Below are 26,963 nucleotides of genomic sequence, written 5' to 3'. Positions count from 1 at the left end.
GCAGTTCACGTGCAACGCATGGCCCATCAGGGAGCAATCCACGCATGCCCATTCTCTCTTCCTACCCCCGTCCTCCTCCAACTCCATTTCCTCGTTCCCTCTTCCTCCCCTTTCTTGATGTCGCACGTAACAAGCTCGCCGGAGCCGCGGGGCCGAGCATCGGATGGCGACAAAGGGATAGCAACGACGAAGCCGAAACGGGGCAACACTTGTCCCCTCGTCGCGATGCAACAGGAGCCTTTCCGCCAAACGCAGCACACAGACCACTGCGTTTGTCAAACCGAGGGGCGGGAGAGCCGCCGCGGCCCCCGCAGGGATTCACGTGAAGGACAACTGCGCGCCGACCGATGGAGCTGATATGAGGACTAATATCTCGGTGCCTAATCCTCCCTCTAATCCTCCGCAATAAGCCCAGTCCACAGCGTTGGAAGAATTTACGCCTTCTCTATTGGTCCTTGCGACTCGAACATAGCATGAGATTCGAGCCGTCTATCTTTACGCCCTCTGATATGGGACTTGCGGTACATTTGAGATATATCTCTAATCCCCTTAGATCGGGTGGTATGTAACTTTCTCACAGAGGATAATGTAAGCTGTCATTTCAGCCTAATCATCCCTTTATGTGACGATTGTGGAAAGCTACACGTGGAGGGGGCAATAGCCGGCTATGATGTTTTCCCCCTCTTTCATTGAATCGGACTACTACTACTACTACTCCATATATAAGTCTAGTCTGTCTTCCACCTCGAAGCTATTCCAGACTGTCACGACATTTGTAAATAGAATGACGCACACTCGTACCCCTCTCTCGAGTGATCAGCTGTCGCCGAAAACGTGGTACATGCCTCGTCGCTCTGCCACACACACCGCTTGTCGGTGGTGTCTCGCGATCACTCGTTTCCTCTTCTATCGCAATCGTAAACCCGGTGAGCAACATCACGCATAGCCGCCTCCACTTAAATGAGAGGCTGGTCACTCGGCGGAACTGTCGGTCACTCCAACCTGGCCGTCGGACCCACCATAACGTGATCCTGAGAGATGCAATTATAAATGTTTTAATAAATTAATATTAAAAAGTTTTTTAGGAATAAATAGACCATTTTAATCAAAATTATATCCAAATAAAATTGCAAAAATTGAGTTTTTTTCCCTTTAATTTTTTTTGATGTCGACTTTCTTCTTGTTTGTTTGTTTGTTTGTTTCAGTTTGTTTGGAGGACGACGAGGTTTAAGTGAAAAATCACCGTCATTAATCAAACAAACCACATCATTAATAAACCAAAGAGAGGGGCGAAGAGGCGTATGGGAGATGGTGGGTGTTTAAATAGCCCACGCTCGCATCCCCCCTCGCCTCACCAATACATCCGCCTCTCCGCGCTGATCGCTCGAGATCCGTCGCTCCTCCGCTCTTTCTCCATTCCGATCCGCGTTTCTCGCTCGGAGAGGTACACCACGCTCCTGCATTCCTTTCTTGATCCCTCACCGACTTCGCCCTTTGTCTCAGTTTCTTTGAGTGTGTTTTCTTGATCTCGTCCGATTTGTCGGTGCGGATCTTGCAGTTTGTGAGGGTTTGTTGAGGGGATTCGGAGATGGCAGCGGCTGGGCGGTTGGATCTTGACGGGAACCCGATTAGGCCGATGACGATCTGCATGATCGGGGCCGGGGGGTTCATTGGATCCCACCTCTGCGAGAAGCTGATGGCGGAGACGCCGCACACGGTGCTGGCCGTCGACGTCTACAGCGACAAGATCAAGCACCTCCTCGATCCACCGACGGCTGCGGAGGGACAGCAGGCCCGCCACTCCTGGGATGGCCGGATCCAGTTCCACCGCCTTAACATCAAGCACGACTCCAGGCTCGAGGGCCTCATCAAGATGTCCGATCTGGTTTGACCCTGCTGCAATTACCATTCCCTCGTCCTCGTTGCACATTAATTCTTGAATCAGATCTCGGCCTCTGGGTCTTTTTCCCACTTTACCATTTGATCTACACAGATCTGCTTCTTCTTTTACCTCTCCCTGCTTTTTCTGCAGTGTTTCTTTGGATTTAGGAACTGGTCTCTTTTCATCTGTTGTTAATTCTTCCTGCGGACCTGCTCAACTGTCGTTGTGTTTCCCTCTGACAAGGAATCTTGATGAAGTAGTTTTCAATTTTATTTTGCTCTACAGACGATCAACCTGGCAGCAATATGTACACCAGCGGATTATAACACCCGTCCACTAGACACCATCTACAGTAATTTCATCGATGCTCTCCCAGTTGTAAGTTTGGGAATTCCTGTCTCTTCTCTTCTATTTGGCTTTCTAGAATCTTGGTGTGTGTGTGTGTTTGGGTGTGATTTCTTCAGAACATGGTTGTGCAGGTTAGATACTGCTCAGAAAACAACAAGCGCCTGATTCACTTCTCCACTTGTGAAGTGTATGGGAAAACAATTGGCAGCTTCCTTCCCAAGGATCACCCTCTAAGAAAGGTATTTCTCTGAAATGATTCTTTGAAATGCGTGAGGATATGTTTTATATCGAAAATTACTTCTAAATCTTTCGTAGCTTAGTAATATTTGGTTCCATATGGTAACGACTTATGTTCAACTTGAAAACCAGTGCTTATATGATGTCAAACTTGCAATTCATGTATGATGGACACTATTGAAGCTTCTTATGGTGTGATTAGAGACAGCTTGTTGATGTAACTCCTCGGAATCAGAAAAGAAAAAACTAGTTTGTTGTTTGCATGACTTTTCATGTAAAGCATACTGTACATCAGTGTGACTTTCTTATAGTATATTTGTAATTTCTTCACACACATTTGCTTGTATTTTCCACTCTCAAATTCTGCATATAGCTATGTAGACCCTAGGAGTGTCATTATGCCTTTTATGGACTTCATTATAAAAATTGGTGGATATGTAAAACAGGAGAAGATTTTGTATCATATGAATATGAAATCATTAAAGTTTATTACATGGTTGAAACTTGTGTGACACATTTTTGACAAAGCCTTTGAATTGTTGCCTGGATACATAAGCAAAAATATCAAATTTGGAAGTATATTATAGCGTTTGATATAGCAATGAGAAAAATGTGATGTTAGGTTGTATGGGAGACATATGGCTCACTAGATTAAGCTATGTATGTACCTTTATTGTTGAGAATGATAATTATTAAATGATAAATCCATAAGAAGCCTTGTACCTTAAATTTTAAAAATTATTTAAATCTGCTTATGGTACGTTGTGCATGTTCTTGAAAGTGTACAACTCTTAGTTTACTTTTGAACTTTATAATCAAATATACTACTTGCATTATGTTCTTATTGTAAGTTCATGGAAGTGAAATTTGGGAATGATGAAATGTTTCAGAGGCTGACAATCGTCTCTGGTAGTGCTGCTGATGATAGCTAAGTGAAAAACTTAATGTTGAATAGCCTATATTTTTCTTATTTTTGGTTCAGAATAGCTGCAACATACGGAATGGCACAAAGCACTGTTAATGTGCTGTAACTGTTGTATGAGCAAGACACCAATGTAGTATATAATCTTTTAATTGCAATGGTTGATGGATATGTACCCCATCACACCAATTAGCTAATGTTCCATGATATTGTGCATAAGTTATGCTTAGTTGGACTTTCTGTATTCTATACATGAGGTAACTATTCAAATAGGATGCATATTATATATGGAGAAAGTAGTGGTCTAAATTCCTATACTTAAAGTCCTGTCTGGAATTTTCATGTGTGCTTAAAGACGAGCATTTGTGTAACATGAAATCAATTTTGTTGGGGGACTTTACTTTATAAATTCTTTATGATCTTGTCAATTTTTATCAGTGGTACCCTCTTCAGGAAATTATTGGTGGGACATAGTGACTTGTTGTGACATATGATTGGCAACCTCAGTTCTTATATTTGTTTCTACACAATAAGTGACATCTACGTTGTGCTATCCATAATGTACTCTTGATGTTACTTCTGTTTTTCGAGTATATTTTTTCTTGAAACATTTATATGTTTTTCTACTCTACCATTGAGAATATATGTGATCAAATAGGAACCCGACTTCTATGTACTTAAGGAAGATGCCTCCCCATGCATTTTTGGTTCTATCGAGAAGCAGAGATGGTCTTATGCATGTGCAAAGCAACTTATTGAGAGGCTGATTTATGGTGAGTTCACTTACTAATTTTTAGTTACAGTAATGCTGTACTTATACCTTGTCCTTATATATTTTATTTGGTCCATTCCAAGCTGAGGGTGCGGAGAATGGTCTTGAATTCACCATTGTGAGACCTTTTAATTGGATTGGACCAAGGATGGACTTTATCCCTGGAATCGATGGTCCTAGCGAGGGTGTTCCCAGGGTTTTGGCATGCTTCAGTAATGTATGTATCATGGTCCTCATGATTCAGGAGAAAATAGTTTCATTGGCCTTTCTACACTATTAAGATCACCTAGTTATTTACATAATGCAGAATCTCCTGCGACGTGAGCCTCTGAAACTTGTCGATGGTGGTCAGTCCCAAAGAACTTTTGTCTACATCAAGGATGCAATAGAAGCTGTTCTCCTCATGATTGTGCGTGTTTTCCTGTCATCTTGTTATCTCTCTTGTACCTTTATGGTGATATAAATACTGTTCTAATCTACTGTAGGAAAATCCTGAGCGAGCTAATGGCCACATCTTTAATGTGGGAAATCCCAACAATGAAGTCACTGTAAAGCAACTTGCTGAAATTATGACACAGGTATGGCAATGCATATTTGCCATGGGAAGATTGCAGATGTTTGACAGTCTTTATGTTATCGTCTGCTCTGCAGGTATATTCAAAGGTATCAGGGGAGCCTCCTCTGGAGGTGGCCACTATCGATGTGAGTTCCAAGGAGTTCTATGGTGAGGGATACGATGACAGTGATAAGCGGATTCCTGACATGACCATAATCAATAAGCAACTTGGTATATAATCCGCCCCCATCATATTTACATTAAGTGGGTTTTTCATTTTTCCTAATAATGATGTCAGAGAAAAACTGTAGCTAAAGAGATGTTGCAAATGCAGGTTGGAATCCGAAGACATCCCTGTGGGACTTGCTGGACTCAACACTGACCTATCAGCATAGGACCTACGCAGAGGCCATCAAGAGGGCAATGGCTAAACCTGTTGCATCATCCAGCTAGATGCTTTGAATTAGGTTCTTGAATTGGTTCTCTCCTACAAGGCATAGCTGAAGCATATTTTTTGCTTTAATCCATTTTGAAGGCCATACATTTTATCAGCCAGTTGCATTTTATTCATTCTCTTAGTAGTTAATGTGGAGTTTGTGACTGATAATTTTTTTTTCTTTTACCTATTTTTGAAGAAATTATTGACTGTAGGATAGCGACTGTTTGTATATGCCATGACAAAGGTGTGATCCTAAGGCTTATATTACGTGTGATTTACGGGGACCATGAGCTATTGCCATGGTCATATTCATCGTGGTTTTTCTGTTACGGAGATTGTACGAGAATTGCACCTTCTTCGTCTTTGCTTGGGATTTTGGCACGTACGAGAATTTTGTGCTAGGAGTCTCATGATAGGTATTAGACCAGCTGCCCCACCTTGTTTTTTACCAGTTGTAGCCAAATGCCAGAGCGGCTATAGAAAACATCCACATGATCAAAATAGAGTTCAATAAAAAATCAAAAATTCATTAAACTCTCTATATTTACCCAAATAAAAAATAACTCGGGATCAAGATGACCCACATAAAAAATTCATTAAATTCAATGAATATGCAGGCCACGGCCATGATAAGCAGAAGATTCACATCCTCCTATGTTCTTGATGCATAAACGACAAAATTTCTTCAATATACAGCCCCAAAACGGAGAATGAATCAGTCAACTGATACATTCTATAAAAGTTAACACGTATCTTTGTCTTTAAAACCCTTCGAATTCAAAACAGCAACTGATAGCATCAACTGTAAGGATTACTACAACTCAATCTTGATTCGACCCACATATTTGACTAAAGTTGTTGCCAAAATTCTCTGAGAAACACATTTGGGGCTCGCATACCTGAACACTCGTTTTGAGTGGAGCCATAAGAGAAACACACCTATATTTACTCAAGCTTCCTGCTTCAATGCAATGTCTACAATCCCCACAGGTGATTTGGGTCGATAATGTTCATCAGTGTCAACTTCCTCAATTTCCTAGGGAAGTAATTCCAGAAAAAGAAAATACATGAGCCCAAGCAAAAGCCTGTAATAATAAAATTTCCAACTTCAATTTCCTAAACCTGACAGAAGCACAAAAGTTTAGCCCTTTATTGGAACTTTCTTTCCGTATCATCGTAAACATAAGCCCATGCAAAAGTTTGTCAGCTTCATGCTGAACGTGCTAGTCGAGAGGCAATGCAAGCAAAAGCTAAATATTAATACCACTAGACATAAAGGGGGCATAAAATGCATTTCTGGCCAGAGGAATGTACAAGATGCAACTGCACATAACAGGGTCGAATGCATTGAAAAAAAAAAAATGATAACAAAGACTGTTTTAAGCTTGAGGGGTTACCAGCATTCACACACCACAACATTGTTGTTTTTACCTTCCTGTTCCTTACTAGTTTTTGTTACTGGCTGGCCATTCTGACACTTGGGTGAAGTATATGATTTTTACATATGTTATACATCCTTAGGAATATCATACGTTATGATGATAATATACACGTTAGTGTAGGTTCCCTAGATTATATATGCCTGGCCACGTTTGTTTGAGTCTCGAGCTGAATTCATATGAAAGTTATCCCATTTGCCACCATAATTAGTTCTTAAACCTCTAATCGAACTGAACTGAGTTTCATAGCTTCTTAGTTTTGTGAATCCATTTGTGCAACCCAGTGCATCGCTTTGCATCAAGCCAATGTCCTGCTTTTGTTAAATTACGAATATAAATAAAAAATAACTAACTAAACTAAAGTGACCAAAACAAAATGTGTTTAGACATAAATCACCGGAATAGTGAAAAACAAAGGGGACCAAGTTAACTACCTGGACAACATCCTCCCCCTTGATGACCCGTCCGAAGATGATAAGTTTATCACTTAGGTCAGGAATCGGTGCTGTTGTTATAAAAAGCTCAAATTCTTTGCTGTCCTTATTAGGCTTTAAGGTTCCAAGCATAAAAGCCTCATGCTTTGGGCTGCACATACATGACCAGAAGTTTCAAATAGAAGCAAATTTTGGCAAAAAAAAAAGCACAATATAATAACATTGTGTAAGAAGAAAAGGTGTCCCTTTTATCAAAAGTTGAAGGCTAAATAACCTTGTAGCAAGCTGACTGTGGGCTTTTCCTTTCAGTATCCAGTCTCCTGCACCTTCAAGTTTTTGTGAATGCCCTCCTTGAATTACAAAATTTTTAATGACATGGTTGAAAAGCATCCCTTTAAAATATCCCTTCTGACTGAACAAAGATTAGATTCTTCATGAGGATGAGATGCAAGGACAGAGTGAGATGAGCAAACTAATCAAGCACCAAAACGTAGGAGTACAAACATACAACAAAGATGTATATTTTCAGTGTTTACAACAACGATGTTCTGCATACAATCTAGAGCATAGTTACCAGTTCCAGATCGAACTGGGTGTTCGGACCAGAAAAATCGGGGATTGGACCATTAACTGGTCTGATTCAATTATTGGATCGGATGTGTTGAAAAACTAGCATGAACTGATTGACTTGCCCGATTTTTGGATAACCTGCATGAACTTACCGGGTCACATGAACTGATCCAGTTTTGTAATATAACGAAAGATTACTTAAATGCCTTAACTCACATTTTTTTTATTATTTGTTTAAGAGGGCATTTACGTCAATAATAAATTAGAGTTGATGTGAGAAATAAATTAAAACTGATTTAATTTAGTGTAATCACCACCAATATTTATGTTTATAATATTGGTTGATATTATCATTATATATATTTTTATTAATTCTTAAAATTTTGATTTTTATAATTTTAATTTATTTAATACTTAAAAATAATAATTAAACATTCGGTCTGGCCAGTTGACCCACCAATTCAATGAGTAACCTAGTGATCCAAGACTTGACAGGGTCGCTTCCCAGTTCGATTTGGATAACTATGATCTATAGCACCAAACACGACCTTGTCTCTCTTCTCTTCTTGATAGCCCACTTCTTGATAACCCAATCCTTCATGCCATGTTATCCACCCACAAAATTGCACTTGCTTGCCAATCATGTGGCAGCCATTAGAAACCATTTCCACCTCCTTGTAGACTATTTCACAAATAAAAATCTACTATGGTTCTCTGTTACAGAAGACAAAAGAAATTCTAAGTCAAATTTGTATATATTCAGGAGGGGTCAAGATAAATAAATTCACCAATGCTCAATTTGATATTCCTGCTAATCCTAAAATGTTATTTCTTGGTCATTTAACTTATGGTATCATGAATCTATATGCACGGTAAACAAAGAAGAAGCCTGTAATGGAACTTTCTCGTTCTCAGTTTCAACCGAGCAACGTTCTGTTTTCTTTCAATTCTTTTTTTGTAAGGGAATTGGGTGGGTAGGTGTGATGCAACTACTAGTGCTATATGCTATGAAGAATAAGATGGCTGTTAGACCCAACAATACTTGACATCCTTTTATTCACTTGTATACATGTGTATCATTTATGAACTTAAATAATAGTGTCTTACTATCAACAGTAAATTTTTACATTTATAATACTAAAACTTCTTGGCCCTTAAAAAATGCAATACTAATTGTACTATTGCAGCTAAATACAATCAATGGATTAACATAATATCCATTATGACAATACAAAGTGTAAACTTTTCTTAGTTCATAACAAGGTTTTAAATACCGGTCGGTCAATACATACCCGACTGGTACTTATTGTTTCGACCAAGGACTAGCACTGGACTGTGTGGGTTGCTACCAGTTAATATTTAACTTTTTTTTCTTCAACTGTATTGGGTGGTCGAAGTTGGTATACTGCCTATGTGCCGGTACCATGCCAGTTTGATCAGTTGCCAAAGCCACTTTTGGACAGCTATTCAAATCTAGTGACAACTATTTTATAACAGAGAGCGCAAAACTATATCACTAAAAGAAGCAAAGAATGTCCCTATACATGATATCAATAAATAGGCTTGTACTTTTTTCTTTCCCTGTTCAATTTCCTCTTCTTTTCCTTCTAAACCTTGTCCTTGCTTCTCAGACATTTGTATTATACATCTTTTTTCCTCCTAAACTCTATTCTTTCTTTCTGAAGCACCGTGATCTTCTTTTCAATATCTCAGATTCTCACTTCTAGAATCTTTGCATTAATATAGCTTTCTATGTGGAATGTTGTCTGATCTAATGCAGGCAAAGATGGTAGTTAATTCTCCACTACTTTCATGAACCAAAGAAAAAAAATATATAACCTGCAGAATCATCAAAAGTGCTTACCATAAATTCACAAACTTATTCACCACATCACGAGAAGCATCCTTGTAGAGCTCAATAGTTATTGAACCCTTTGCAGTATTGAAAATCTATTAAAAAATAACAATGATTTAGAACTAATTCAAGAATACAGGAAATACTTCACTGAAAATATATCCAAAGATGTAATCTTCAAACTTGATGAAAGTCAATATGCAATGCACAAGCGTTAATAAAAAAATAATTTCGACTAGATATAAAAAATAAATTCAATAACAAATTGACAAGACATCACACAGATGAAGAAACTTACAGCATAGCTAGGAAGATGAGTTCCTGTTGATTGTCCAGATGTTACTGAATGCTTCAACAAAAAGAGAAAAAAATCAATCAGACTTCACTAATATCATATCAAAAACTAATGGTGAACTACAGATAGCCAGATAGTTAAGGTTCAGGTAAGAACTTAACATGGAGATTCAACAGAATAGTCTCGTCATGAAGTTAACAGATGTAAATAGTAAACTAACTGCAGCAAGCTAGAAAGATTCAAGAAAGCTAAGTACTTCCAAAGAGTTAAAGAGAGTAATGAGTTCATGAACGAGTTAAAGAAATGTGAAATCTCAGTTATATACCTCAAAATTTTCCAAGCCGTTCCCTAATTGATTGCTTGACCTTCAATAAAATTGATCAACATTAAGAATACTTTACAAACAGTTACTAACAGAATATTATGTTGCAGACTGATAAAACTTTCTGTAATTTTGAACTCACAATGAAAAAAATTAATAAATCAATTGCAGTAGCAAGAGCATATACATGTGCATGAAACAAATTGCAGCTAAAGAGGCTAACCTGTTAAACCAGTTTCTGTACGTAGCATATAGGGACAATACAATCAATATAACAATGATGTTGCAAGTAATGACAGTACTAGGATTGATTCGAGTTGGTCCCTTCTTCTTTTTACTCTGTAGTAGTAATGCTTGTGGTTTGATTTTAGCCATGAGATGCTTCTGCAAAAAATAAAGACAAAAGCTGTCTTTGAACAATCAAGGACAAATTATCACTAATTTACATAAGGTTCATATGAGTCTAAGCAAGCTTATAAATAAGTAACTAAAGAACCTATCTCTGTAGACTTTTGCTTCGCTTAATGTTAATTTTGATCAAAGAATTGAATATACAACTACCTCAAAAGTGCAAAACTACCCTTCTGTTTATATGACATAGCACAAAATAGTCTTATACAAGGTGTCAAATGAACCCACTACTTGAAATTCCAAGTAACTAAAACCACACAAATATGGATGTGTATTTATGATGATCATCATGTAATAACTATCAGTACATGTTGGTCACGATTGAGGACATGCAAGCTGATGCGTGACTATAATAAATATCAAGATAGTAACAATTAGTCTAGAAACAAATTCTCTGAATCCTCCCCCTTATCCTTGACGGAAACAAATATCAGAAAAGCAATAATTAGTCAAGAAACAAGTTTCCTGAACCTTACTCGCTATCCTTTCCCCTTCCATCACTTGGCAATTTTTTGCTCGAATAGTTATATATAAGATGATATAATATCTAACAAACTACAAAGATTCACTTCGTCTTGTTTCTTCTTATTCTAAGCGATCAGTTCCACATCGATTAAAAAGAAACCCTCGATAAATTGCTTCTTGATTGGACAGTAAAAATTTGGTGATTACATCGATTCTTGTCGTGTTCAAACGAGTAACAAGCAAATAAATTCTTGACGACAAGCAGCACTGCCCCGACTACTTTCTTTCAGCAAATTAAATCAAGAAGATTTTAGATCGCTTCATCGGTTCGCTAATAGCAAGGGGTACAGTGGAGAACTGGACGCAAAGATCAGGAGAAGCAAACCCTCAAGATCATCTTTCAAGAAGAACTTAATCGCTTCATCGATTCGTTAATAAAGGCGGGTAAGCATGCAGATCTTATGAATATAATACAGCGAACAGAATTAGGGATTGGCAGGTCGAAGAAATTGAGAGAGAAGAACACCGTGCAGCGCAAGAGACGAAAGGGGGACTCACAAGGTAGAGCGGCTGTTCCTCGCCTCGTTCCTTTGCCCTTCCTATTCCGGTGCGGGGATCGAACGAGAAAGAGAGAGAGAGACAGATTTAAAGGAGGGTGAAAGGGAGCGGAAGGAAAGAGGATTCGGTTTGCTTCCTACGGCGTCCAACGCGGTTGGTAGAAGACCGTCAGACGAAGAAGATTCATCCATCGCCAGCGGGAGAGGTGATGGACCGATATGCGTCGTGCAATCGTAAGTGACACCGATGCGGGTCGTGCAATCGCACGTGACATGGTGGTCCCTCTTTGAACGAACACGGGTTGATGATTTCCGGCCCAGTGTGTGTTCTTGGATCCTAAACCGGCCCAAAAGAGGTCTGCTTTTACTCACATGGTTTCCACTGTTATCTGTCGGCTCAAGTTGGGGTTGGGTGCGTCCCCGAGCGAGGAGGGGGAGAAATAGCGAACCTGCCGTCTCCGCCCGGGTTCTGCCATCAGTGCCGCCAAGCGACGCATCTGCGAAGTCCTGCTGCACCACATCCCATCACTTCTCTTTCATCGCGATCGGCCAGTCTGTCACATCTTTCGTCTTCCATCGTCTACTTTGAGAATGTGCTTTAGCACCCCAATGCCTGACGACTCGTTCAATGATCGCCACGGGAAGAAGACGAAACAGAACCAAGTAATCCGAAACACCTCCCGCCCCACCACCGAGAAGACTGAAAGCAGAGATGTGACGTTACTGTGAGAGCGGAGCAGCCTGTTAACGAGGGCGAGTCCGACTATGGTTGCCCCTTCTCTTTATCGGTATACCAGCTTTGCTCTACACTGTTTGGATCTCGCAATTGTTATGATGTTAAGAACAGAACAACACAAAGCATCAGTGTGCTGCTTCAGCAGTATATATTTAGCTGCTCAACGGAAAGCAAAGCACACATGGGATTCCTCATTCTCATTGTAGAAGCATTTCATTTTACAAACACAACTGCACAAAGAACTTAGATCTTGCAAGAAACTGAATGGCTTTAGTGTCTGCATATCATGATGACCGCAAAAAAAGACTTCAGTATTTGAAACCTAACAAATTGTGGCTACAATTTTGTTTCTTCTTCTTCTTCTTCTTCTTCTGGATATAACACATGCAACAAAAGATTGTCGGCTTGTCCAATGATCATAATACTTCTACCGGTGTTTGACTCCAGACATGATAAATTCACTCACTACTACTGCAGTCGCAGCTGTTGTGGGGAGACTGAATCATTCCTATCTATCATATTTGTGTAGACCATGATACTTATATTGCTCAACATAATATGCACACGGGGGGATCCTATCAGGCTGAAATCTGCCTTGCATGGCTAATGAATTGAGGTTTATTTATTGACCTCCATGGCTGCTCAAAAGCTTATCTATGCAATCCAGGTAAAAGATACATCTGTGCCACAATGTATACCGCAAGGTGTTCGCTGGTATAGCAAACTATGACCATTAAGGATGTGGAACGAAGGTGCCAACGTAACCAAACCCAACGATGAAGAAAGCAACTGCTTGGAAGAAGAGGTAGAGGTAGTAATAGTTCTTCCCAAAGGCCAAATCATAGCACCCACAGAAGACGAGGTAAGCTCCAGTCAAGAGCTCCAGCAGATGTAACCTGGTTTTGATGACGAAGGTAAACTTTAATGCAATAGATATGGGCTGCACTTAAATTTTGGTGTTTTTTTTGTGCGTGATTTGATGATAAAAAATTAGCTTTTTGTGATTTCGGTGCTGCAGGTTCATCTAAGAGAGTTGGCTGATAGATGACACAGAATTATGGATTTACCTCTCACCGATCCTGATTCTTGGTATCTTAGCTGCTTTGGCACCCGCTTTGGTCTTCATGCCGTCCCCCAGCTTCTCAGTGACCACCCATTCATTCACTCTCCCTGCTTCCAAGAGGCCGATGAAGGTGGCTTTTGTTCTGTGGAGAGACATGACGTTCTCGAAAAGGATCCAGAACACTAGCAAGTGAAGAGACCTGTGCATCGAATTCAGCAGAGTTTCCTTGACGTCTAACCATGAATCTCGGGGAGAACGCAGAAGAGAAGTTTGAGTCCATTCCGTACCTCGGTGTTCCGACAGCATTCAGAAGTGTTATTATGGAGGGAATGTAGACTAAACCCCACTTTGGTACTTGTACTTCGGGGACCAGAACAGTTGCAGGGATCACGACGCAGTAAAATATGAAGGTCACGATGTGAGCGACGATCTTCCGAACGAAGAAGAAGCTGTAGATCACATGAACTTTCGTCCACAGTGTTACTTTCTGTATCATCAAAGAAGGTATATAAACTGATCAGAATTCATAGAAAGGTGACTCTGTCTTTTCTTCAATCACCTGACATAATGAAAAGGGAACCGACCTTGTTCTTGGCAATCTCCAGCACCATTTTCCTAAACAAGTTTGCCGGTCCGCAAGACCATCTATGTTGCTGATAGCGGTAGGCCGTAAGAGTACTCGGCAGCTCACTTTTAACCTGAACTCAGGGATTCAATAGAAATCATGAAATGAACTGATGAGAAGACCCCCAACTCGATAAAGCAACATCAGGTTTAACAGCAGATATCTGTATATAGCTCTAATATTATACTCAGATGATCATAACAACAAATACGTACTCTGAGATCTCCAAGGAATATGAATTTCCAGCCCTTGAGGCTCGCTCGAACAGCCAAATCCATGTCTTCTACCGTGGTGCGGTCCTTCCAACCTCCGGCTTCATTGAGAGCGTTAATCCGCCACACGCCGGCAGTCCCTGTGAAGAGAACCGAGTCAACAATGTGCTTAACATTGAGATAAAAGGTAGCCTTTCCCAGTAATCGATGTACGAAGAGCTCACCGTTGAAGCCGAAGAAGGCGTAGGTGGAGGAACCCACTTCCTGCTCCACAGTGAAATGGTAATCCAGAGACATCTCCTGCATCCTCGTCATCAAACAGTCATTCGAGTTCACTGCGTTGCGTATTGTAAGGTTTGGTTAGAAGAATCAACGGACTCCGATCCATTCAAGACTATTCTGCAGTATAACGTGTGACCGACAAGTAAAGTCAATTGCTACAGAAGATATTACTCTTCTGTATAGCCTTACAGTATAACAGTACATTTATACCAAGCTCAAAACATGGGACCATTTTCCTTGTTCCAAATATTTGGAATGTGGCCACAGCCACACGCAAAGATTCATGGGTGACATGGAAACCACTTACTGACACAGGTGATGGGATCCACACGAACACGTGGCCCAAAAGTAGACATGTCACTTTCTTGGTCTAAATGTATGAAAGCACATTTAAATTATATATTTGAGTATTTTATTTCAGGAATTTTTATGAGTTCTCAGCAAAGGGTGATATGGTGGTCTACGAAAATGAGAAAATTATATACATAGCACTGCAAATATATTTAGCAATTTCATTTGCGAATTGACACCGTAGGAGCCAATCGGATGCGACTCAGACCCAACCATGGTCATTTGCAAGGCAATCATAGGTTAGACATCAATAATGGTGTGGTGTGGCTGATCCGTCTCGATCAAGATGGAGTTCAAACAACGAACCTTTACCGACTACGTGGGTCTCATGTTCTACTGATGCGTAGGGCTTCCCTACGGTGGTACATTTGTCGCTATAACTATTATTGGTGGGCCTCTTCAATTGTCAACCAGTTTCAGGAGGTCCACAAGTCTCAATATACGTTAAAATATTATTATGTTTTTCTTCGAAGAGAAATAAAAATAGTTTTTACAGGTAAAATAAATATGGTGAAGTATGCTGAGTAACTGCTATTGCTTTTAGGAGTCAAGGCAGGTGAAAGGTCTTAACGAGATCTATTATTATACTAAGGCAAAACAATATAGAAAAGGATGACCCAAAGAAAACCTTCAGACGAACGTTTAGAGGAAGGCGTCTGAGAAGGGCATTGGATTCTAAAGGGAGAATGGGATGGTAGGTAAATCCAGGCAGAAAGATACGTTAGATAGAGAAAATCTAATAAAGAACGACCACCGACACTCTTTCTTCCTCCAACCTAACTTACTCCCCATGATTGAATCGAGGCCCGTTACTCGTATCATTTGAACGATGTGATATATGATTCTCCTCTCTCACTAATAGAGATTTTGACTGCTCGGAGTGAAGCAGCAGCAGATGTTTCACTGGAGTGGAGTTGCAGAAGAGAGAAGAAGATTACCAAATTTCCAGCGTCCTTGGACGAGGCCGATCCGGGGGTTGTGCTCGAGGAAGGGGATGGTGCGCCAGAGGAAGTCGGGCTCGGGCTGGAAGTCGGCGTCGAAGATGGCCACGTAGTCGCAGTGCTTCACGTAGCTGTGCTTCATCCCCTCCTTGAGCGCCCCGGCCTTGTAGCCGTTCCTGTTGTCCCTGATCTCGTATTTGATGTTCACCCCTTTGCTCGCCCACCGCTGGCACTCTATCTGGACCAGTTCCTGCCATGCACACCGCCACCGTCCATGTTTGATGTAAGATGTCATTGCCAAACTTTAGGTGCCATGCAATTATGTATCGTAAAATCTGGACCGACAATAAGTCAGATGATCACACAAAATACACTGATGAAATGGATTCAGGATGAGCTTATTTGTCACAGAGGGCCCTGTTGAAGATACTACTGCTGCAGTAGAGAAATGAGAGGAACTGTGAGAATGTACAGGGCAGAGAGTAGGATGTGAAGTTGTTGTTTTGCTATTGTTTCCGTGAAAATGAGCCTGGAAACATTGTTCTTATTTACTGATAAGAAAAGGGTCGACGAATCTTTCCGGACGAAATTAATGCTCTGAGGAAGTATCACATGGAGCATTTTATGTAGTAATTACTGATGTTAACTGATAGCTACATATATGAACATATAGATGGAAATTTTGAGAGAATAAGATGGAGGATTTACGCTTTAGATCAACTACTATCTCAAAATTAAGTCTCCTGTGTTGGTTCGATGCAGTGAAGAGTAGCTACCTTGATTGCTGGATCTGTGGAGTCGTCGAGCACTTGGATTATGATACGATCCGATGGCCATGAAAGACCGCATGCAGCTCCAATGGAGAGCTGGTAGACCTGTAAAAGTCGATTACAGTTAATGCATGTACGTTGTGGAGAGGGGGGAGGAACGGATCGAGATGCTGAAACTGGCAACCAAAAAGGAAACAAAGGACACCTCTTTTTCGTTGTACATGGGGATTTGGATGAGGACCATGGGGTAACCGGCATTGCCGAGCTCGGGATCGTCCCCCATAGGCTCACATTTGTAGCGCGTCTCGGGCCGCCACCGGAAGAGCTTGACGAGGACGATGACGACGGCCATGTACACCTTCTCCACGAAGAGCATGACGGACATGACCAGGCACAAGAACACAGAGAGCCGGAGCAGGGGGACGACCACCGGCGTCCTGATCTGCTCCCACACGATCCCCATCTGCTGCGTAATGTCGTCCCTCGTCCCCTGGAACGCCTCCGGGAGAAGGGCCGTCGACGAAAGCCTATCCATTCCTTTCTACTTCTCTTCTTTCCTTCGCTCTCCTACAAAGCGGTGGAGAGCAGAGACGGAAAGAAAGAACAGAGGAAATGCGGACTGTCGGTGCTTGGCGCAGCACTACTTCGAAACGGACTTGGAAATAACAGAGGAATAGAAACAAGAGCAGAGCCCTTCTCCTCCTAGTTAGATCCACGGGAACCAGGACGACAGCGAGAGATCGAGAGCGGTAAGCCGAAGGTGAACCACGCCGCTGGTCTTATATTGTCGGAATTGGGCGTCCTTCACAGTGCGCTTAGCCCTGCTCACGTCTCTTTTCCTCCTCCCCTAGTAATGTGACGGTAGTCGGCAAGAAAAAGGACAGGATGCAGAGGAGGGAGAGACGAGCAGGCAGAGACGCAAGGGTCGCGAGCACGAGCCTTAAATAAACCCCTCCAATGAAAGGAAAGGAGAGAAAGGACACGTCCATGGTTTTTTATTGTAGTTTAATATATGAACCGTGGAAGGAAGAACAAACAAGAAATAGGACCGTAGACCGACCGGTGCAGCACATCCCCTTCTTGCTTCTTAGAACCTCTCATACTGAGACACTCCCATCCTTTCTATCAGTTAACAGCACCATTTGTCATATATACAAACACTTTTCACTGCTGATAGCAAAAACTACGATTGAATCATGCTGTCATTTCAAATTACTTTCAATTATAAACTTACATATTTATCATTTTACGTAAATTTTGATCTATGAAATACAATCCAACTAATGACGATGGACAGTCCACATCAATACATCTGCAAAAACAAATAAAAGCGACGGGCAGTCCATAGCATCAAAAGTTTCCAGCAAACTCTTTCTTTTGTAGAGTAAGCACAAGGTTTATATATGTGCCTCTCATCTACTCAACTCATTAATTTAAGTATGCTTACATTGAGAAGTGAAACATCTCAATCGATCTTAGCGTATAGACAGAGAATAATCTAGTCATGTTTATACAACAAGTGCATCAAAAGTACACATGCATTCCCTTCCAAACAAAAGGCAAATACACACACACACACTATACGGAGCACAAGCTTTGACAGAGAATTTAGCTAACGTACAAACAGTAAGATTTGTAGTTGTTTGATCCAAACAAATCGGTACACTGAAAATTGCAGTCACAACACCACCTGAGACACAATAACAAATGGACATGGCAAAGAAATAGATTGTAGTCTGACGATTACGACCGGACTCCGCCACCCACATGCATCCAACACCATCTTTGCGTGCGCGGTAACAGAAGGTGGATACATGCGAAGAACGGAACGTAGTTTTGGCCGCGCATGTTGTCGGTGGGGCGTAATTGTCACTGATTGGGAGATCATTTCTTTTCTAGTGGCATTGAAGATTGGGTGATTACCACATCAATTCATATTTTATATCTTAGAAGAGAGAGAAGAAGTAAACAGAAAGAGGTTCCAGCTGCCAGATTATTTCATAAAGAGAATATGCTTCATCTAAGTAGAGAGTAGAGAATCAAGGTCTCATTGGAGTCAAAAGTTACTTCTATCCTTATAGACATCTCCTTCATGAGGTCCAAGAGATCTCAATTCATAGATTGAGGCGCATAACATGGACCAGCTTCTTCTTCTTCTTCTTCTTCTTCTTCTTCTTCTTAAAGAGAGTGGGCATGCAATCTCAAACTTGGTACACTTGAATATGTTACAGGAGTCTGTAAAGCAACTTAACACTTATTATATGATAAAGCGCCGGTGAAGGTTGAACCTACTTTAGGTATAATTATTTTATATCTCATTTGTGGTCGATTTATAATCCTGTATTCTTGGTTTTGTACAAGTAGACCATTTATTTTATCTAACAGGCACGTTTCAGGACCTTAATATTATATTAATTAACCCATTTTTTCCCTTATATGCAATGCCTTTGAGGTTCCTGTAATTTTCTTGGGTACGAAGACGCTGTTCAAGGTGTAATGCAAGGTCGAAGCAACAGCCTAATTGCACCCACCTAGTAATTAAGGTGGTGCTGGAGAGCATATTCTAGTGCAATTCTCAAGGATTGCCGACAGTTTAGTAGGTAGGAGAAGCCGCTCGAGGCATCAAGAATTCACTTGCGTGGCGTCACATCTCCCATCTACACTTCCTTCGGATTTCTTAGCTTCCTTGTGCTCACAGAATTAATTCCACGGGATCCAAATTCGTTTATCGATCACATTGCTTGCTGTTAAGCCAATGAAAGAAGAGCCCGAAGAGGTCTCCTTTGTTTCCTTTGTCCATTTCTGTGCTGGTGTACCTTTTTCTATGCGAGATTCGATTCTGCAAGCGGCTCCACATCGTCACGCTCAGTAGATTTGAAGCTAGCTGAGGGTGCGTGTTGTTAGCATCTCCATGAAGAACACGCCGCCGCTTATTTTTTTGCTTAGGGAAACATGACGTTCGGTGCGGTCTCAAATGGAGGACGACGACTAAAACGACAGCTTGAAGGTTTTAGCTTGTAGCAATGCTGTATACACCGACAAGATTACACTGAGGAGGAGCACCTGAGCCACGCAGACTCAACCAAGAAATGATCAGAGCGTTCAAAACTTATATGTCGTGGTGGGCTTAGTTTTGATCTTAGAAATATATTTACAGGACGTGACATGATGTAGCATATAAAGAGAACTAAGGATTCTCCATATGGTGTGACATAATATGATTAGCTTCGCTTAAGGTTTATAAGGGGTGGTGGGAACCCCTGCTGTCTGTGCCTATCCCCGAAGGTCGCAGATTTGATTAGTAATGTCTTTATCATTGATTTCGGCCAGCAAATGTGAGAATGTATAGTATTTTAGGCTGACAAGAAATTGTATCTTCGTTTTGATATGAATACAAATTTGATGTAGACATAAATATTGCATGAATCATATATGTCATCAGCGATAATAACTCGAGCCATTAATAATGATAAGAACAGGAAAGAACACATAAAAGAATAAAGTGTGTACCTAATTACTCAGTCAAATAATAGCTTTCTTGTTGGTGTTTCAGACCTTATTCCTAAACTCATAAGAAAGTTTGCACATGATATAAATACTAATACATTGTGAATACATATTTATTTATCTAACTAAAATATTTCTCTTTGCTATCTCCCAGAAAAAAGAAAAAAGAAGAGGAAAAGATATCTTACTCATATACTAATAGTCTGAATGAACATGACCTTTCACCCGCAACAAGTGGACCAAGTTGCAGCATTTGGTAGGAGGGGAAAAGAGATGCATCAGAGAAAGAGAGATGTAGGCACCATTTTTATGTCGACAAAGAATTAGCTGTCTTTACTTTTAGTTCAGCAACTCACTTTAGCTAAAGGCTACCGGAAGAAGACTAATCTACTGGATTTTGATGCATGCCATTTTGATGGTAAAATAATGGGGGGGAAAGGTGGAAAAGAAGACACAAGCATATCGCTTTGATGATGTTATCATCATGAGTTGCGATGGAGTATTCCAATACAAGAATCTGCAAGTTTTGACAACATTAGTACATGAACCCAGCAATCTAATTTCAAGTGGAAAATTATTTATGAGTAAAATTAAAATGTTTGCTGTTTATATGTTCGAAGTAGCACTAAAAAAAGAGAAAACAATGAAAAGAAAAGGCTTCTGTGGAACAAAAGGCATCATGGCCCATGATGCTCATCATGCGCATAAAACAAACAAATTTTGATGCTGTTGCATCTTTGGATTTATGTTTTTATTAGGACGTGAATCTCCTAACAACTGAGTTCTTCTTGGAGCCGACTTGATGATTGAGTGCATCTCGATCAATAATTATAATAGAGAGTGATCTGTGCTGAATTCGGTAGGGAGGAACATATCCTGAAGATTGTATTGTATGTGTGTGGTGCATATAAGAACTGAATCCACGCAGAGATATATTGTTTGATCATCTCATGTTAATTACTAACAACACTGTAGCTTTCATCAAAGCAGAGAGGCCTTAGAAGCACACTATATTATACGTGATGGTGGTATATTCCTCTTGCCGCAGGCTAAATATGGCTTCTCAATCCAGCAACTTGCCAAAGCTTCATACCGACAAGGTGTTCCTGTAGGGGTGCTTCTTCTAACTAAATTGTGGGCACGATGGAATCGGGACAAAACAACCGAGTATTAAAGAGAGTAAACATCACATAAGCTTTCAAGCAGCAGCTGCAGAGAGTCCTACAGCCAGGCTAGACGTATACCGCCGGTCTCATATTGGTTGTGATGTCAATTCAGTGGGTATGCCATCCATTTCTCCTTCCGAGCAGGAGAGTAGCATCATGAACTAGAAGCTAAGAAGATACATTATTGGGTTTTGGTAGAAGAAAGCAGGCCGCAGACATGGTGGAAAAAGTTTGCCTGATTGAGTAGCTCAGTGGCTTGGAGTTGGTACGTGGCTTTCATCATTTTGGTGGTCTATCGCTGTATTCCAGATGATCAACATGGTATTCAAGTCTGTCAATGGATTGGGAAATGAAATTTCTGCATGATTAGTTTTCTTCTCCTTCTTCTTCTTCTTCCTCCTCCATTTACAACCGACATGAGGCGAAGACTCGTTCGAACAGAGTGCACAGATAGAAAGTAATAATGAATGCAGATATCAGAGAGCACATTCCGATTCTCAAAGCAGATACAATAATGAGAGACGGAAGAACCAAACCATGCGTCCTCATGTGGAAATCTGTGTAGAACCTTTCTTCCATAGAAAACATTTTAGAGTACGCAGCGGGTGTTTACATTTCGTGTCGTCCGAATAATAATAGAGGCACAGCACAAAAAATTCACAGATGAAGGTTTTGTATTGACTAATCAACAGAATTAGAGGGTATTATATCTCTGTCACTGACGCATTAAGCTGCCCAATCCTTGATCTTGTGGTGGCTTCATCTTTTGTAGGCTCCTTGTGTGGATTATGGAGTTGAGTGCCGTTTAGGTTGCAAATACCTTTCAATTGTAGGAGCCACTTCAAGAGTTTGTGTGTGTGTGTATATATATACACATATATATATATATAGTTCATATAAATATTCAATATCAAGGTCAAATATCTAATCATTGGGACTGTTAGGATGTGCTTTTAGTAAACCTTGCTTGTCTACTCTTTGTTGGTTCATCCTTCTCAACCAATGACCCAAAAGATAAAAGAAAAGGACATTGTCGAAGAAAGAGAAGCGGTGAAGCTGAGGAGAAGGCAGCAGCAGGCATTGACAGCATCACTGAGACGAAGACCCGTTCCATATTGGCGACGAATTCAACACCGACCTTGTCATCTTCATGGTGCCTTTTGGCTAATCGAGCTTTACTAATGTTCTAAAGATCGTACCCGTATTAGGTGAGTCAATGGACGAGCCGACTTAAAGAGGAAATAAAAATTAATGAACCCGTTCCTTTTTCTTAATCTGAGCAAATGTGCTTCCTATAGCTAAATGGATAAAGCAAGGAAGATTAAATGGGCTCGATCGGACAAGTTTGTTAATGTTAACGCATGATTTTAGATGGAAGTCAATTAATAAAGATGGCCGGAGGCGTGAGTTTGTGGTGGACTCGCTCTCCGTGGCAGGAAGAAGTCCGACTGCTACCACGTGAAAGTGGAGATTGCCAGTATCGTATAGAACAAGCGGCCAGATGGGTTAAAAGCTTTTTATGTCGACTGGCCTATGAATAATGAGGCACGGGCGTCTCTGAACACGTAGCAACTCGCCATGACTTCCGGCGTACGAAAGCTGTCACTGACTTGTGTCCCTCTGATACGCCAACACCACCACCGGTGGTGCCAACCCAGAGCCCACGAGGCCACATGTGCGAAACTTACTCTGTGGGACCCTGTGCGCCTTTAGCTGCAGTAGAGCATAACTGGCTTGTAGCCGTCGACTCCAGTTTAGGCCTTCCCGCTAATGATGAACCTTCACGGCGAAGCGATTTCTGGACCGTCCTTAAGATCGACTTGAGGCTGTCCTATGAGTTGTTGGATCCTTGAAGCTATCTCAGCTTCGAAATCCATGACCATGGCCTAAATAAAGATACAAGTTCTTACAGCGAGACCCAGCCGCAGCAGCACAAGTGTTCACTATGACTGCACATGCAACAGCCAGAGGAATAATTCACCATCTCAATTGATTCTCCTTCAAGCCAACACTTTCACCTTACCCCTGCAGCTACAGGAAAACTCTGATGGAGAAGAGTCGTCTTGTCTGATATCTCAGACCACTCACTCCGCGTGCAACCATAGTTTCTGATGCCTTCCCAAGAAAGCCATGGTTCCTTCGGCTAACGCATCTTCGCGAAACGAGGCTTTGCAGCTTTTTCCGTACGCAGTCATCTCCGAGTATTTGACCTTAACCCAACCCATTGACCCAACAAAGGTGTACTTGGGCTAAACAGACCCATCTCAACTCGCTACTGGATCAAGTACGGTTGAGGCCATCCATTTAGGTCCTCGCTATCTCATCTCAGCCCGACCCATTCCATTCCTGTTGTACGTGTTGCAGTTAGCTCAATTGGATCCAGTACTAGTCCGACCTAATCGAGTACAACAGATTAACGTGATCTGATTTCTCATTTCTGTAGAAGCGATGGGAGAACCAACGAAGAGTCACCATATGAATCATCAGAAAGATCAATGTCGTATTAGTTATCAGTAGCATAAATGAACAAACTATTAACATCAATCACCATGTATCCAAATAGTGCATTGTAATAAAATGTTATCACACTTTGGGCCGGCCGGTCACAAACTCATTCAACCTTCTTTCTGAATCCTGAAAGGAAATTGTAAAAAGAAATGCATTTTCGTTGAAGTTCATTAACATCAGAAGGGTAACTATTATTTTGCAACTTGAGAGCAAAAGTGTACCTATAAAATTTTCCCTGATTCACATGTTAACATGTTTATTTTTTGGGTTTTCAATTGCCTTTTAACAAGAAATTGACAACTACTATGAGGTTTTGTACTGCAAGGTTGATGCATCACTGATTCTTAAAACAAATCTCTTGTAGAAAAACAAATACTGGTTGCCAAAGCAGTTTCTACCATAGCAAAATACTGGTCTTCCCTGATGTGATTTTACGGTTTAAAGTACTCTCTATAGCAACAATAACAAAAATAATAAACTGCAACATCTTAATTATTTGGGATCGACTATATGAAAGTTTTACTGTCACTAAGCTCCGCAAAAGATTATATCCTTAATGAGAATATTCAAAATGAGAATACGAAGATATCCAGAAGAGATTTAGTATAAGTCCTGAAGATTTATGAAGTCTATTGATACTCCAACTATGGAGATCTAATTAAAATCAACAAAAGGAGATTTGACAATAAGACAGTATTAAAAAACATACATGCTCTAGATAAATAAATAATATGAGCTTAGCTGCAAAATAGAAAAAGGTAAAAGACAGCACAGCTAGCCGATTCCTAGGATATCATTTTGGAAATTGGAAGGCATTTGATGTGCAATTAGGTTGAATTTGCTACTAGAATGACACATCAAGAATAGTTTTATAAAGGGTATTTAACATATTCCTTCCTTGATGGATGATTTAGCACCCACAACCAAAAAGTGAAGCTGTCAATTTGTGGACATTGTCAATCATATGTAAGAAGATAAAAATTGTTGGCAGTGTCTCTGTTATGCTTTGCTTTGTCTCAAGTGGAAGCCCTGTTTCAAGCAATTTAAATCCATATTACTTTCAGAAATGAAAACTCTTGCCAATATATCAGGCATATATTTCTAGTTCTTTAACTTTGAGAAATCAAATAACTATCCTGGACAAACATTGACTCTATGATCTCCTAGCAACCTTAAACAGTCATGATATGAAAGACTGATGATCATACCACATTGACAAGAATGCATATGACAAAAAATATAGCAGGGAAATAAATAAATTATGTCACCAAAACTAGCAGACTTTCCTAAAATTAATCTGAGATGGCTAAGGAATAAAGTTGTGCACAGATGCTTGTAATATAATGCTGCAAACACTCCTAAGATATGTTTCCTACATTGAATGACCTATGTCTCAAGTATTCTCACCAGACTTTTCACCCATGGAATTTCTAGTCTGGCATTCCAACAAACACTTCTTCTGCCACACCATTCTAGCGACACAATATGCGTGCATCACGTGGTGTCTTTTTTAGTGTTGCCACCAGACTTCCATGTTCACTACTTAGATTTTCTAGTCCGGCATTTCAACAAACACATCTCCGGCCACACCATTCACAGTTGCACAACATGCGTGCATCATGTGCTGTCCAAAAACTCGGGAACTTGCAATAAAATAATACAGAAAGGCGTTAACGGCGATAAGACTCCATTATTTCGTAATACGAGACCGGAACAGATTACAAAGAGACGTAGTGAGATGTCAAATCTCCAAATTCATTGTATGGAAGAGAGCGCTAAGAAACAAAAAGTAGACTGCAAACCTGGTGGAGACGGCAAGATGAGTTAGGAAAGGCATTAAAGGGCCTTAAGCATGTCGTCGGCGCTGCTGAAGGTGAAGGCGCCACCCTCCTCCAAGTTGAGAACTTTGACGACCCCATCGTCCGCCAGCATCGCGTAGCGCCGGGACCGGACGCCCAGTCCTACGGGCTTGTCTCGCAGGTCGAGCTCCACACCGAGGGCCTTGGTGAACTCCCCGTTCCCGTCGGCGAGCAGCAGTACCTCGTCCCCGATCTTGAGGTCCTCCTTCCATGCCCGCATCACGAAGGCGTCGTTGACGGAGATGCAAGCTATGGTATCCACGCCCTTGGCGCGCAACTCACCTGCCTTCTCCACGAACCCGGGGAGATGCTTCTGGGAGCACGTCGGGGTGAAGGCCCCGGGAACCGCGAAGAGGACGGCCTTCTTGCCCTTGGTGAGTTCGGACACGGTGACGGTCTTGAGTTCCCCATCAGCGCCGAAGTAGGAAAGGGTGGCGTCGGGGAGCTTGTCGCCAATGGAGATGGTTGCCGACGTGGCGGGGGCGGAAACAGATGAAGCGAAGAAGCGGGGGTAGGTAGCGGGACGGCGAGCGCGGAGGCGGAGGGGGGCGACAGCTGGGGAATGGAGGCGGGGGATGCGAGCGGCGGCGGCGACGGCCGGGACGAGCCGGACGACGGAGGAGGATAGCGAGACGGGGGCGACGAGCTTTGCGGCGACGGAAGTTGCCATCTTTCTCCTCCCTATCTGGTCTACCTGATCTTTGGGGGTTTGAGCGGGTGGCGTGGACGAGACCGAGGGGATATATGGTTCGATACACACAATGTGGCCGGATTATATCAGGGAAAGGGAACGTTGATATTTCGTTTTCCCGATCTACCCGACAAATACTGCTGAAGCCATTTGAGTTCTGTCAGGACCTCCAGTGGACCCCGGACTCTCATGGTATGGGAGAAGGGTAAGCCTCGGCGGTGTAAGTGTACAATTTTTATTGTCTCTTCTGTTTCGCTTTGCTCATTGCTTGGACGGCAGGGAACGGCGTTGTCTCCCCGTCTCTTCGGAGCTTCAATGGTTGGATGGATCGGATGCGGGCGTGCTCTTTCATCCGAAACTCCTCTAAGAACGCATATTATTTATTTATTTGATGTGACAGTGCACATCCATCACTTTAAATTGAAGGGGTCCTCACCGCTCCCCCTCAGAACGAGCCATCCGAGGTTTCGATCGAGCGAGCGGCCAACCTTTTCGAGATTAGTTGGGCTCAGCTTAGTTCAACCCAAACAAGTATTAACGATAGGCCCAGAGATTAAAAAATGGGTCGGCCCACTATGATCAGTGGCGGTGGCTTGGCCCATTACCGTGATGAATGCTTGTGGCTATTAATTGATCTCGATTAGCTCTGATGTGAGTAGGAGAGGGGGAAATCATGGGTCTGTTGATCCAACGTCACTTTCCTAGAGGAGAGAGAGAGTCCTCTCTTTTCTTATCAGAGGTCAGACTG

General features: G+C 41.5%; 4 protein-coding genes across 6 annotated transcripts; 1 reads left to right on the top strand and 3 right to left on the bottom strand.

Annotated features, from left to right (window-relative positions):
* Positions 1 to 1,286: 1,286 nt before the first annotated feature.
* On the top strand, positions 1,287 to 5,468 carry LOC104000731 (UDP-D-apiose/UDP-D-xylose synthase 2). Its single transcript, XM_009422844.3, has 10 exons — positions 1,287 to 1,444; positions 1,559 to 1,885; positions 2,168 to 2,260; positions 2,362 to 2,469; positions 4,048 to 4,162; positions 4,245 to 4,378; positions 4,469 to 4,570; positions 4,647 to 4,739; positions 4,813 to 4,948; positions 5,052 to 5,468. The coding sequence occupies exons 2-10, from the start codon at positions 1,589 to 1,591 to the stop codon at positions 5,168 to 5,170; spliced, it is 1,197 nt and encodes a 398-aa protein (XP_009421119.1). The 5' UTR covers positions 1,287 to 1,444; positions 1,559 to 1,588; the 3' UTR covers positions 5,171 to 5,468.
* Positions 5,469 to 5,786: 318 nt separating this feature from the next.
* Positions 5,787 to 11,712, bottom strand: LOC135582896 (peptidyl-prolyl cis-trans isomerase CYP21-4-like). Of its 2 annotated transcripts, none has more exons than XM_065169909.1 (8): positions 11,506 to 11,712; positions 10,295 to 10,455; positions 10,075 to 10,114; positions 9,753 to 9,803; positions 9,464 to 9,549; positions 7,304 to 7,441; positions 7,030 to 7,180; positions 5,787 to 6,192 (listed from the first exon to the last, which is right to left on the bottom strand). In XM_065169909.1, the coding sequence occupies exons 2-8, from the start codon at positions 10,444 to 10,446 to the stop codon at positions 6,106 to 6,108; spliced, it is 705 nt and encodes a 234-aa protein (XP_065025981.1). In that variant the 5' UTR covers positions 10,447 to 10,455; positions 11,506 to 11,712; the 3' UTR covers positions 5,787 to 6,105. The 2 variants fall into 2 exon arrangements, with proteins under 2 accessions (XP_065025981.1, XP_065025982.1); XM_065169910.1 differs by having other exon boundaries at positions 10,295 to 10,477; positions 11,506 to 11,691.
* A 694-nt stretch (positions 11,713 to 12,406) lies between these two features.
* LOC104000733 (glucomannan 4-beta-mannosyltransferase 9) lies at positions 12,407 to 17,424 on the bottom strand. The gene is made up of 9 exons (XM_009422847.3): positions 16,690 to 17,424; positions 16,491 to 16,589; positions 15,712 to 15,964; positions 14,365 to 14,475; positions 14,144 to 14,280; positions 13,888 to 14,001; positions 13,591 to 13,790; positions 13,308 to 13,502; positions 12,407 to 13,136 (listed from the first exon to the last, which is right to left on the bottom strand). The coding sequence occupies exons 1-9, from the start codon at positions 17,017 to 17,019 to the stop codon at positions 12,974 to 12,976; spliced, it is 1,602 nt and encodes a 533-aa protein (XP_009421122.2). The 5' UTR covers positions 17,020 to 17,424; the 3' UTR covers positions 12,407 to 12,973.
* A 5,636-nt stretch (positions 17,425 to 23,060) lies between these two features.
* LOC104000734 (peroxiredoxin-2E-2, chloroplastic) lies at positions 23,061 to 26,280 on the bottom strand. 2 transcript variants are annotated; one of them, XM_065172608.1, is made up of 2 exons: positions 25,468 to 26,280; positions 23,061 to 23,791 (listed from the first exon to the last, which is right to left on the bottom strand). In XM_065172608.1, exon 1 carries the CDS (start codon positions 26,192 to 26,194, stop codon positions 25,502 to 25,504), a length of 693 nt encoding a protein of 230 aa, XP_065028680.1. In that variant the 5' UTR covers positions 26,195 to 26,280; the 3' UTR covers positions 23,061 to 23,791; positions 25,468 to 25,501. The 2 variants fall into 2 exon arrangements, with proteins under 2 accessions (XP_065028680.1, XP_009421123.1); XM_009422848.3 differs by lacking the exon at positions 23,061 to 23,791 and adding an exon at positions 24,516 to 24,694 and having other exon boundaries at positions 25,468 to 26,279.
* Between the last annotated feature and the right edge of the window lie 683 nt (positions 26,281 to 26,963).

The sequence above is a fragment of the Musa acuminata genome, chromosome BXJ3-10, assembly GCF_036884655.1.
Source record: "Musa acuminata AAA Group cultivar baxijiao chromosome BXJ3-10, Cavendish_Baxijiao_AAA, whole genome shotgun sequence".
Taxonomy (NCBI): Eukaryota; Viridiplantae; Streptophyta; class Magnoliopsida; order Zingiberales; family Musaceae; genus Musa; species Musa acuminata.
Note: the sequence above shows the minus strand (reverse complement) of the source record. Positions and strands in the feature narration are given on the sequence as shown.

Excerpts from the sequence above, each read along its gene's own strand:
- LOC104000731 (XM_009422844.3), top strand. The coding sequence starts at position 1,589 with ATGGCAGCGGCTGGGCGGTTGGATCTTGACGGGAACCCGATTAGGCCG. Across the intron at positions 2,261-2,361 it reads TCATCGATGCTCTCCCAGTT|GTTAGATACTGCTCAGAAAA; the intron begins GTAAGTTTGGGA and ends ATGGTTGTGCAG. Across the intron at positions 4,379-4,468 it reads TTTTGGCATGCTTCAGTAAT|AATCTCCTGCGACGTGAGCC; the intron begins GTATGTATCATG and ends TACATAATGCAG.
- LOC135582896 (XM_065169909.1), bottom strand. The coding sequence starts at position 10,446 with ATGGCTAAAATCAAACCACAAGCATTACTACTACAGAGTAAAAAGAAG. Across the intron at positions 7,442-9,463 it reads AATAAGTTTGTGAATTTATG|TCAGAAGGGATATTTTAAAG; the intron begins GTAAGCACTTTT and ends ATCTTTGTTCAG. Across the intron at positions 7,181-7,303 it reads CACAGTCAGCTTGCTACAAG|CCCAAAGCATGAGGCTTTTA; the intron begins GTTATTTAGCCT and ends ATGTATGTGCAG.
- LOC104000733 (XM_009422847.3), bottom strand. The coding sequence starts at position 17,019 with ATGGATAGGCTTTCGTCGACGGCCCTTCTCCCGGAGGCGTTCCAGGGG. Across the intron at positions 14,002-14,143 it reads TATTCCTTGGAGATCTCAGA|GTTAAAAGTGAGCTGCCGAG; the intron begins GTACGTATTTGT and ends CCCTGAGTTCAG. Across the intron at positions 13,503-13,590 it reads AATGCTGTCGGAACACCGAG|GTCTCTTCACTTGCTAGTGT; the intron begins GTACGGAATGGA and ends TTCGATGCACAG.
- LOC104000734 (XM_065172608.1), bottom strand. The coding sequence starts at position 26,194 with ATGGCAACTTCCGTCGCCGCAAAGCTCGTCGCCCCCGTCTCGCTATCC.